At 43.5% G+C, this 12089-nt stretch overlaps 1 protein-coding gene across 1 annotated transcript in view; it reads right to left on the bottom strand.

The window, feature by feature from the left end:
• The window catches only part of LOC118406345, a 12064-nt gene extending 1446 nt beyond the window's left edge, over nt 1–10618 (bottom strand). The window contains exons 1-6 of the mRNA XM_035806306.1: nt 10470–10618; nt 5391–5468; nt 3893–4115; nt 3476–3613; nt 1865–2016; nt 1269–1438 (exon numbers count right to left, since the gene is read on the bottom strand). Of these exons, the coding sequence (XP_035662199.1) occupies nt 1269–1438; nt 1865–2016; nt 3476–3613; nt 3893–4084 (652 nt within the window). The 5' untranslated portion in view covers nt 4085–4115; nt 5391–5468; nt 10470–10618. The remainder of the gene's footprint in view (nt 1–1268; nt 1439–1864; nt 2017–3475; nt 3614–3892; nt 4116–5390; nt 5469–10469) is intronic.
• Nucleotides 10619–12089: the final 1471 nt, after the last annotated feature.

The following is a 12089-nucleotide window of genomic DNA, read 5'->3' as shown; positions in this document are numbered from 1 at the left end:
ACATTGCGACTGCATGGAGAATGGTGTCCCTGTATCTCACAGTATTGAGGCTGTCTTGACTGGGAAGATGCTAAACCTTGTTTTTCCTGTGGCAGCCATACATACAGCACACCAAGCCCTACGCGCTGTTACGCTCTATCCGTGCGACAGTCAGAGTGGCACTCTCCTTGCCGCATCCACGCCTCGATTCGGTCATCCAACAGCCAAAATGACACATATACTCTTACCAGATGTTAAAGACAAACTTGGATGTTCTGTATCCCAAAGATTACGCCAAAAAAGGATAGATTGAATCCTTGACACCGCACCCATACCAGCAGGTTGAACACAAAAATTGAAATTTGGGCACTTTTTTTTCGTGACCCACTGACGTGAGTAGCCCTGGTGCTCGTTCCACGAATTTATAATCATAAGGAGTTTGATAACATATGTAAGGAAATTACACACGCTTTCTATTGATATATCACACATTAAAATTGATGCATAAACAGCGGAAATATGATCAGCCAAAGTTGATATTCCAAACTTTTTGTGCCGAGTATACAAAGGGACTTTGCAAATTCAAGAACACAACACTAGACGTCTGGCCTACAAAGGCCAAAGAGGTCAGCGATCTTGCGTTCCAAAAAGATTAAAAAGACTTGAACTGAATTCGAAGATTTTTCAAAGATTGTCAGCCGCACGTTACATGGAATAGTCACAACTCCAGACTTCTAGATATTCAGGAGTCCAGAAGGGCTGGCGAGTTACAAATCAAAGATCTTCGCGTTACAAAAAGATTTCAAAGATTATTAGCCTGCCGTTACATGGAATAAACACAACACCAGACTTCTAGAGGTCCAACAGTCCAGAAAGACTGACGAGTTACTAAAACTGCCTAAAATGGAACTACATTGTTCCTTTCTGGCCTGACGAACTCTAAGGGTTCTCTATGACAAATATGACAATATGACAAATCAAAGATTTTTGCGTTACAAATGATCAAAGATTCAGATTCAGCTTTATTGGTTCTTGGCATGGCAAATGACATTATAAATGCCACATGAAATGTGCCAAAGAATTACATTTCGTAAAATCTTAAAAGTTGTTATAATTCACAAACATACATAATCACATTTAGTTTAAAAACCTAGACACTGGATTAAATATAGCAGTGGCGGAGAGACAAAGTGAACATAACTATGTCAGCAACAATAACGTGCGTAGAATTTACAAGAAGAAAGCAAAGAGAAACGAAAGCAGACGGGGTTTCGTCAGCTGGACTTTACCAAGAGTACTGGTGGTAGGGCCGACCGTGGGAAGAACTGGTTGCCCAGCAGCCGCTTGAGTCGCCTGCGGACTTGGTAATGGGTGTGAATTATCCACGATGGCGAAAGCCGAGATGAAGACGTTCAGGACAGTGATGATCATCACCAACCCTGTAGTCATGTTGTTGACCCTGAAAGTACAACGCAAGATTGAAACGGGACGGCGGTAGGTATCGACTTCTCATAACCTTTGACCCAATCCTGACGTCACGCATCCCGATGATCAGTGCGCGTCAGGAAAGTGGGTCAAATTTCTAAAGGGCAAAGGTCAGCATAAGACACAGACTTAGAGACTCTACTCTTAGCCAACAGAGATGGCCGTGGTGCCGTTGATAAAAGTACATGTAACAGTAATTAAAGCTTTTTTTTGTTGAAACTTGGACCTGGATATCAAGGTAAGAGATTTTTTCTAAGTGTTTGGAATAACAGAGTTTGGGCCTTTTTTGGGGTGTCCAGTACGCCCTAGACGTTTGGTGTTTTGATGTGCACGTGGCTGCAGTGCAGACGGGCAGACTAGACATATCCTATACTATAAGTACTTATTCATAAATACTTACATATCGATGCATTTGTGATGTTTCAGATTGTTTATGTTCTGGCGGGACTTGATATATAGCAGGACTCCCACCAAAATTTGCACAACGATGGAAGCCACCAGCAGGGCGATGACAAAGTCTGCCATGAAGATTCGATTATTCCCAGACTCCCTCTGAAAGTATGATGCCCACATTAAATCACTCCAGATAAAGAAAGAGAGAGCAGAGGGAGAGATAGAGGGGGGGAGAGGCGGAAGAGAGAAAGAGCAGAGAGAGAGAGAGAGAGGGCATAGCAGAGAGAGACGGGGAGAGAGGCGGAAGAGAGAGAGAGAGAGAGGGCAGACAGAGAGAGAGAGAGAGAGAGAGAGGGGCAGAGAGAGAGAGAGGGCATAGCAGAGGGAGGGAAGAGAGAGAGAGCATAGCAGAGGGAGACGGGGAGAGAGGCGGAAGAGAGAGAGAGAGAGAGGGCATAGCAGAGGGAGACGGGGAGAGAGGCGGAAGAGAGAGAGAGAGAGGGGGCAGACAGAGAGAGAGAGAGAACATAGCAGAGGGAGAGAGAGGGCATAGCAGAGGGAGAGAAGAGCAGAGAGAGAGAGAGCATAGCAGAGAGAGACGGGGAGAGAGACGGAAGAGAGAGAGAGAGAGAGAGGGCAGACAGAGAGAGAGAGAGAACATAGCAGAGGGAGAGAGAGGGCATAGCAGAGGGAGAGAAGAGCAGAGAGAGAGAGCAGAGAGGGGGGGGCATAGCAGAGGGAGAGGGGTGAGAGAGGCGGAAGAGAGTAGAGAGAGAGAGAGAGAGAGAGGCAGAGAGAGAGAGAGAGGGCATAGCAGAGGGAGAGAAGAGCAGAGAGAGAGAGAGAGAGAGCATAGCAGAGGGAGACGGGGAGAGAGGCGGAAGAGAGAGAAAGAGAGGGGGAGGCGGAAGAGAGAGAGAGAGTGAGAGGGCAGACAGAGAGAGAGAGGGCATAGCAGAGGGAGAGAAGAGCAGAGAGAGAGAGAGAGCATAGCAGAGAGAGGCGGAAGAGAGAGAGAGAGAGAGCAGAGATAAATTCGATTAAAAAAAACTATTGCAGCACAAATGGCTGAATTGTGATTCTTACAATCGGTAAAAAGATGTCACGTCTAAACAGTGTCAATGTGAAAATACTAAATAAACAAATAATACTTTACAATATTTTGCTCAAAATGTATAAGTTATGACACCCACAACAGATATACATTAAATATACAATTCGATCATTCGAAAGGAATTCTATGCGACGAGGATAACTCTTCAAATAGAACAAAGGGACAAATAACAACCTTTCATTGCAAACTCTTCTTTTCTCGGAAGCTGTGTCTGTATCTATATAGCCGGTATATCCGCCTTTCGGCGTAACACACCAGCTTCGCAGGCACGCGGCGCGGCAGCAGCTGGTTATACTACACGGAACGACCTATCACACCTAACTTTTGCACATGTATCTGCAAGCGTTCTTTAAAACTATCTAGAGAAGATGTCCCTACTGTGCTTGGTGACAGAACCCACTCTATGATAGTTCTGAGAAAATACGAATTTTTGAACACATCAATCCTAGGATGGTAACTCTGGTACTTGAAGGCATGAGATGAGTTAAACTCTTTATCACTGACCTCAGTCAAGACCAGCCTGAGCTGGCCAGCGTTTGCCACCAACAGTGCCATGTCCATGAAGCCTTGCGCCATGGCTCTTGTCTGGGTGAAGGTGTGCTTGTCCAGTCCGGTGTCAGGCTGGTCTGCCTCTGGAGTAGACTGCGGAAAATTGAAGCAATGAAATATTTATTGACACGACAAAAGTGCAGCGACTTTCGCAAGGAGAATGGGAGAGAGAAAGAGAGTTACAGTTAGAGATATAGATTTTTTTTACAGACAGACAAGGAGAATGTGGCACTGCACTCAAGGTTTGAAACGTATTTTAAATAACAGTGTCACATACAACGAACAGACAGAAAGTAAAAATAGTCGTTTTTGAGGCCTTAAGGGCACGATACTGGAAAGCCTATCACCACCTTTACGCTGTATGTTTCTCACCTGTTCAACTCTAGAGAGGCTCCTCCCTGTTGTTCTTGTCAGCAGATCCCTAAGCCTTTTCTCAGCTTCTGCTATTGCCTCCTCTTTTACCAGCTCAATGGTTTCATCCTCAGTCACAGCAAGCTCTTTGGGAATCCGTTTTAACTTAACGGCTATTCCCTCATCTGGTGAATCATCCACAGCTTCTGCCATACTTGGAGCCCAGTTTGTTCAATTGATATTCCTGTGTGGAAGAAGTAAGATTTTAAAAATGATGCTTGGCGCCTTGATGTCAGTACCTTAACCCAGCCCAACGCAGAACCAGAGGAAGTCGCGTATTTGAATATAAGTTGATTATAGCAAAAAGAGACTCTAGATCTAAAATTTTGTTTTGTTTCTCGCACAATCGTCGAGTGGAACTAGCTGCCGGGCAACATTGCTCAAGCCCCGACATTCGAGGTCTTTACCGCCGTAATCACGGTAATGGCCCATTTGCCGTAAAACGCAGCCCCTCGGCGACTCCCCGATTGGGCAGTTAGAGGTTAAAGCCCCCTTCACACAAGGGCACGAATGAGCCGGAATGCCGTCGGAATGAAAATTCTTTTCCATTCCTTGCAATTCCTGGCAAATTGTAGTGTGTTCTAACTGCAATTCCGCTATTTGTGCCCGTTCTTTTGGATAGTCCGAAAGTTTTTGACATGTTAAAAACTGTCGAGGTGCTTTCGAAGTGGAGAAATATAAAATGGCATTCAGAGTGGATTCTAAGTGGATTCTAACTATTCTAACTGCAGTCTTACCGCATTCTGCGGCATTCCAACATTATTCTAAGCATTCTTATCTCATTCGATAAAGAATCGAAACGGCAAGCCATCTCGAATCCTGTCCGAATGTGACCGAAAGAATATCTGGAATGTAGTTGGAATGTCTAGAATACACTACGAATGCACAGGAATAGAAAAGAATGTTCATTCTAACGGCATTCTGGCTCAATCCTTCCCGTGTGAAAGGCCCATTTGGAATTCCCACCCGAATTGGCCCGAATGTGGCACGAATTTTGCAAATAATTCATTCTGGCTGGTTCTGCTTGATTCCTGCTGATTCGGTTTCCGTGCGAAGATAAACAAGACAAAGAAGAAGAAGATGTGACACCGTGCAGTGACTCTCTGTTTGTAATTTGTTATTGTTAAAAAAAACTTGTAGTGCTGCGCCCAACATATGTATGGAAGCATATGTTGGTACTGTTTTCACTATGCTACTTTTTGTGAGCGACGCGCCTGTCCTGTACTGCCGGAACGTTTTCAGAAATACGTGACGTACGGACAAATTGCACGTACGGCGGGTTGTGCCATTAGCTTTATCTTCAGGAGGTGAAAATCCCGACCGCTACTAATCTTCGCGACCCTTTGCTTGGAGAATATAAATGGCGGCGTTTAGAGCTCAGAATATACTGAAGGCCCCTCAATGAGTATACATACAGCTACAAGAACATACTCTTTCTTAAATATGAGAGTATACCTACCTAATCAGCTCTTCCCACACCTGTGCCGTGCCCAACTCAGCTCCGACTGGTCCCAGCGCCCGATCGGCGGCATATAACCTGGGTCAACAGGAAATCACGTCATCTTTTCTCCGAAACAATCCCCCCCCTCCCGGCCCCGCCCGCACTAAGCATGACACCCCCTCATATACACAAGTTCAGCTGCTAGTCAGCAAAAATAACAACCAGCTCATATATACTTATTTTCAGATGTTCAGCTATATGACGTCTTCCGAAGAACATGCTATGATTATTGCTATATGTGCTACTTTGACTCTCAGCTGAAAACTGAATACATCTGTTTGAATCGAGCAGATGTCTTGGATGAAGCACCTGTGAAAGAAAAATCGTAAGGTCATATCTGGGAAGCAGGGCTCTAGCCAGCGTCCGTTTTTCCGTCAATTGACACGGAAATTTGCTGCGTGTGACGGAAAAATTTTAAAACCAATCCGTCAACCGTGACGCACAAAAATCCGGCTTGGTTGAAGCTACAGGCGGCTTGGGGACGCCGTCCACGGCCGTAAAAGCCACACACTATTTGTTTTGCTATTGTTATCAGTATTGTTGACAATGTGTGTCGGCGCCCTTTAGCATACGATAATCTCATTAAAAACCCGTTTTTCAAGGTCTCAGTTCAGTCTTTCTAAGTCATGGAAGAGTGTTTTCGCGATTTTCGCGACAATGGGAATTGGCTGACGGAAAAAAATTTCGAGCTGGCTAGAGCCCTGCTGGGAAGTGACATCTCCTCTACAGAAACAGATTCGTGTGTTGATCCATATTGCAATTCTCTGGTCTGAAGTAGTCGGAAATCTTTCCGACTACTACTATCTACGCGACTCAACCTCTGCTTGGAAGGAAGACTAAACATATTCCCAAGCTTACGTTACTGTATTATGTCACAGCAAGATATGCTTGGAGATTAGGTATAACCGCCATTCTGCGTAACACACCAGCTTCGCAGGCACGCGGCGCGGTAGCAGCTGAACGACCTATCACACCTAACTTTTGCACATCTATCTGAAGTGATCTTTAAAGCTATCCTGGGACGATCCTCCTACTGTTCTTGGGGATAACAAATTTAACTCTTCGATATAGGTCCGGGAAAATACGAATTTTTGAATAAGTCAATCCTTAGGTTAACGTTGGTAACTCTAGTGCTTGAAGAAACACACGCTGGGCGACCCCGACTGACATACATAGACCAACATGCTCGAGCTTGGAGGTAATGGCGCAGCAGGTCGAGGATTTGAAGTACTCTATAAGGCAAAGAAACATCTGGAAAGATGGACTTTGTTCGGGCAACTCAAGCCAGATGATTGCAGTTACTGAAACTCTCTTTACCCTTCAGTGACTGGTACGTTTAAATCCCTTGGCGTAACTTTTTCGAACATCTGGTGTTGCTAAATTTTGCAAATGGTGTCATTTCCTTGACGAAGTTTTTTCCCAGAAAATCAAACACGTGTTTCCTTTACCCCAAGACGTGGGCGAAAGTAACCGATGAAGTTGACACTTTCTCCTTGTAATGTGTCAACAAGCAGATGGCAGGACAATAACACTCCATTGTCGATGTCATCAGGCTTAGAAGACTACGTAATCACGAATGTAATCATGTTTTGCCTGTGCTGTTTGTGAGATTTTTTTCTTCAGCCGTTTCGCTGCGTCTTTTCTGCTTCTACGAACCAGGCGTCGGATAAGCATCCTGTGTATTATGAGGTAAATCATTAATAACTCAAGTTGAATGAACGCCCTTTCTACGTCCCATCTTGTGTTCGCTTCGTGTTTTGGCAATAACCCAAGCCCAACAATCCATCAGGCTGGTAAACAAAGAAAAGGACACAACGTTCGGTCATGTGATTAAAATCACATTAAAGAAGGTTTGTATGACGCTTTAGTATTTGTTAGCTGAAAAATAGATTGTAGACCCCCCCCCCCCCCCCTTCGAAGAAAGACTGTTTTCTTTGAGCTTGACTTTATTTGGACCCACAATTAGCTTGGCACTGTGAGAGTTTTAAAAAAAAATCAATTTTTTTGTGTTGCCATGGCAACCGTTTGTTGATAGGCATTTTTGCCGAAAATTGATGATTTTGGTTCGAACAATGCATTCTTCATGCTATATTACTGCTACACAAATAGAATCTTATGTTATCTAGAATATTTGTCATAATGAAATATGTATAGATGATGCTAATTTGATGACGTCATCGGAAAATATCCATAAAAAATATCCAGGTAAAGATATTCGATATGTAAAAGAAGCGGCGTTTTGTTGTGGACCGTATTCGACCAGATTTTTTTCCACTGGTCGTAACATTTCACTTACGATCTAGAGTCATTTTCATGTCTATATAACTCAGAAAACAGTTTAATAGAGTTTACGCGAACGTACTACTTTGCCTCCAGCTACCCGAATACCTGCTTTCCCAGGAAACCCATGTCCAGGAAATCCATCCAGGAAAAACATAGGAAGGACAAACAGTTTTGTGACATTCTACCTACATCTTCGTATTATCCACCAATGACTGTAAGAAACCTATTCCATACTACAACTTCTGTTTTAGTTAGATATGTAGATGTAGATGCCATACTTTGTACCCCGTACAATTGTTGTGCAATAAAGCTATCTATGATCACACATGTTAAGAGTTAGTATACAAACGTCACAAAGAAGAGCAGTGGGTCAGCAAATCTTTCACGCAAGATTTCGGTGTTTAATGTTTTATAACCAAATTTTGAGTGCTCTTCCAAACCCCTATGTCACAAGAATCAAAGTCCCAGTAGCCGCCATGCGGACTTATGATGCATTGCACTACATTACACATGCAACGGGCATTTGTAAACAGGCATATTGGATTGGTATGAGACTGTGTGGTGAATTATTAGCTTTCTTACGTTAAGAGGATCGTGCACATTAAAACAGACACATTCACGCACAGGCACGCCCACAGGCAACCACAATGTACATGCATACACGCACACACACACACACACACACACACACACACACACACACACACACACACACACACACACACACATTTAGCAGTGTCCACAACTGCCACCGATCCCAGCTTGTATGAACAATGGTGCCGGTACAGCAATCTTGTCAGGGCCAAGGTTTTACCAAGTAAATAGTAATGCTTCTTGTCATGTTATTCCGTACAAGAGACATTTTTTTCAATTAAAATTAAGCACACGCACAGACAGACTGTCAAACAGACAGACAGACAGGAAAACATAGCCTTCACGACTAAGGTTAAATATATCAATGGAATTTATACCTCGTCAGTGCTTGGTAATACTGCAGAGAAGAGGTAAGGCTAAACAGAATGTTGTTATGTACAGCGATGTACAGCGTGTGTCTCTAAGTGTCCGAAGAAAGTGAATTGGGTTGCACGATGTTTGACTATGCAAAGAGCCTACAACCTCAAGTCTTATTTTCACTACATAAATCGGTGGAAATAACCCATTTTTGATCAGTGAGGAAAAGTTTAACCCACTCAGGACCCCCGACATGGCAACAGTGACAGCGGAGTATTTGATAGTGATTGTGGGAAAGCTTTTTACACATAAAATCAGTTCCAAGCGTACACGTTAATGAATGAATGAATGAAGACCTTCATTGCACAGTTTTAGTACAGGTCACAACAAGTCAAAACCTATGTTCATATAAAAGTATCACAAATCTTGTCTAATACAGAGGTTCGACTTCTTCTCGCTTCTTGGTAATGGTGAAAATGTAGGACTGTGTGGGTTTAGCTATGGTTGATTTGTCAAAACGCATGAGGAATATAAACTTGTCAGTGTCTAACATGAGGGAATCTATTTTCTATGTAATTAAATAGAATATTTCTCTCATTGGCATGCACATCACAATCAACAGTGAAGTGCACTTCATCTTCTACCATGTTTGAAGTACAAAATTGGCAAACTATTTGTTCTAGAGGAGTGCTGTTGTACCTTCCTGATTCAATCCGCAATTTGTGGCAACTGATTCCTAGTTTATTAATTAGCGATGGTAGGTCTGTGCCGAATGTTTGTAATTTTCAAATACTGCTCTTAATTGTATGTGGACTTCAGTAGTCTGTACGTTCGGAGTTTGTTTTTCGCACTTAAACTGCCTTTATTATCGTTATGAATGTTGGTTAGGAAATTCTGGAAATAAATATCCTTCAGTCGTTGGTGGATTACAGAAAGTAGGTGGGATACATTTGAATCTGTTGATTGAGGGGCTTGCCAAACAAAAATGTCAGCAGGCCTACAACCATGTAATATCTGAACAGGTACAAAAACAAATGGTAAGAGAGATCGGGTTGGCAGAAGTTGCGTTGTGATCGGGAAAGTCTCATTGCAAAGACGGGAACACTACTGTAGGGCTGGGTTAGGTTAGGTTGCTGTTCACAGAAACTGTGATAGCCAGTAACGTTGTACTTTTGTTTCATAGAAATTCTTCACAGAACCTGGGGACATGTTCTTCCTATCATTTCTTGTCTTCGCTGTTTGTCTGGCTCTTTTTTTGGCCTTCCTGCTTTAGTGAGTGTAGGTCCATGTACAGATTTATGTTGTGCTGAAGTAGGTACAAAGTCGACAAAATCATGGCCCATCGTTTACTGCAGTTGTGCAGATACAAAATTAGTACCACACACATTGGTCTTCAAAATTTTACTAGTAAGAAAAGCTCTGCTTATGGCAGAAACCCACATTTGTTTCCGAGTCGTAACTCTAGCAACGTTACATGCAGTCCCTTTGTTTGTTCCCGGCTTTGCTTGTTATTACACGAGAAACGCAAAACAAATTTTACTGTTACCCGATGTGTGCAGGCTTTACCAGCGCTAGACCAACATCCTACCGCAAGACAAAACACCTTGATTATAAACCTCAACGTTTTGAAGGGAAATTATGCGTTGGATAAGAAATATTTTCAATTTTTACGGAGAGTTGCATAGCGAGCCGCTGTGAGCCGCACTCAAAGTGGACCCAAAAATTGTCGACTTCGCTCGTTGCTATGGCGTCCGGGTAGTTGCTAGGGGTGGATCACGTGACTGAATAAGCCCTACAACTCACCTTTGTCAGATGGATATGATGACAGTCAGGCTCACTCCCTGGTGTCTCTTCCTAGCTTGCTGTTTTCACGTCTGGATCCTCGCCGCCGTGAACATGCCTTAAGAGTGGACGTTATTTGATTGTCCAGTGAGCCGTCTCGAGTTCCCAGAACTGCAGGCCGTAACAATGAACTTCCCGCCGCCGTGTGTACTTAAAGCCCGGACGCGTCCGCGAGTCAAATTTATACAATCAACATATTAAGTGCAAGGTGTAACAAAGAGGCTTGTCATCAGCTTTCGCTGGTCTTTGAATGAAGGAAAGAGATCTTTGATATGAAAGAAAGAGATCAAAGACTTCGGTTATCATATGTCTGAAGAATAGCCCTCCCGTAAGTTACATATAAACACGTTATAACAACAAAATGTAAGGTACATATGAGAGAAGGCCTGAACTTCGGGTATCATATACTCTTCTTGTCTGACTGAAGAATTCCCGTGAGTTTTTTTTTTAATTTTATTTTTCACATCTTTATTTAAACAAGTTTACAACATAAAACATCTCTGACTTACTTACTTTACTTACAGTACATTAAAGAGTATTACAAATTTGTTCAGTTTTTTTTTTTTTTGCCTGTAAGGTTTGACAATAGAGCAGCTTCAGCTTGGAAGCTTACGTAGTTTTTTTTTTTCATTTACGCTCAGCATACCAGTTTTTAAAAACACTTTTTGCTACTGTTAACAAGAGGTTAATCATTGATGTACGTGAGTTAGCAACGCCAGTTTAAGTATAGAATGTGCGGTACAGGTGACAGAACGGGGAACCTTTGGCCGTGAATGAGGTCAACCGTACCCAAATGCAAAGGTAAAGCTAAGGACACATGTACAACCCGTCATACGTGGAAATATGTGCTGTCTACGTGCCAAAACGTGGACAACCTTTTGGAATCCGTAAGAGGTAATACCCCCCTCACATTAGGCGCTATTCGATCGGACCACGAGTCTGCTAGCTCTAAAATACGAGGAGGCATGACCCTGACGGGAAGGGGGAACTCTGTCATTTCTTCGTCGGCATCAGGGTCATGCCTCCTCGTAAATTAGAGCTCGCAGACTCGTCGTCCGATCGAATCGCGCCTAATGGGAGGGGGGTATAAGTACCGCCTCCGCACGAACTCGTAGGGAATCCGACGGGTTTTAGAGCACGCAGACGCGCCGTAGAACTTTACAAGTAGGCGGCGACGTAGCTATCCCCCATAAGCGTACTGACAAATTGCCCGCACGGCCGGTTGTGCCCTTAGGCTTTCTAGTAGCTTAAGGACACGGTCACAAAAGTCGTACGGTCGTCGTATGATTGCTAACTGTTGAAAATGCCTTAAGAGTAAACGCTATTTGACTGTCCTGTGTGCCGTCAAGGGTTCCCAGAACTACATGCCGTAACAATGAACTTCCCGCCGCCGTGTGTAAAAAGCCCGGGCGTGCATGTCAGTCATACGGTGTATTACAGCACCTGTTGTGGTCATACCGCCCCTTACAGGGTGGCATGCCCTTTCTTCTAGCTGAATACAAGACGGGGATATGCCAGGTCTCCAGTCGGAGCGTGTCTGCGAGTCACTAACAATCAACAAGGTGTAAAAAAAGACTTGTC

This window comes from Branchiostoma floridae, chromosome 19 (assembly GCF_000003815.2).
Source record: "Branchiostoma floridae strain S238N-H82 chromosome 19, Bfl_VNyyK, whole genome shotgun sequence".
Taxonomy (NCBI): domain Eukaryota; kingdom Metazoa; phylum Chordata; class Leptocardii; order Amphioxiformes; family Branchiostomatidae; genus Branchiostoma; species Branchiostoma floridae.
This window is presented reverse-complemented; position numbering and strand designations above follow the sequence as displayed.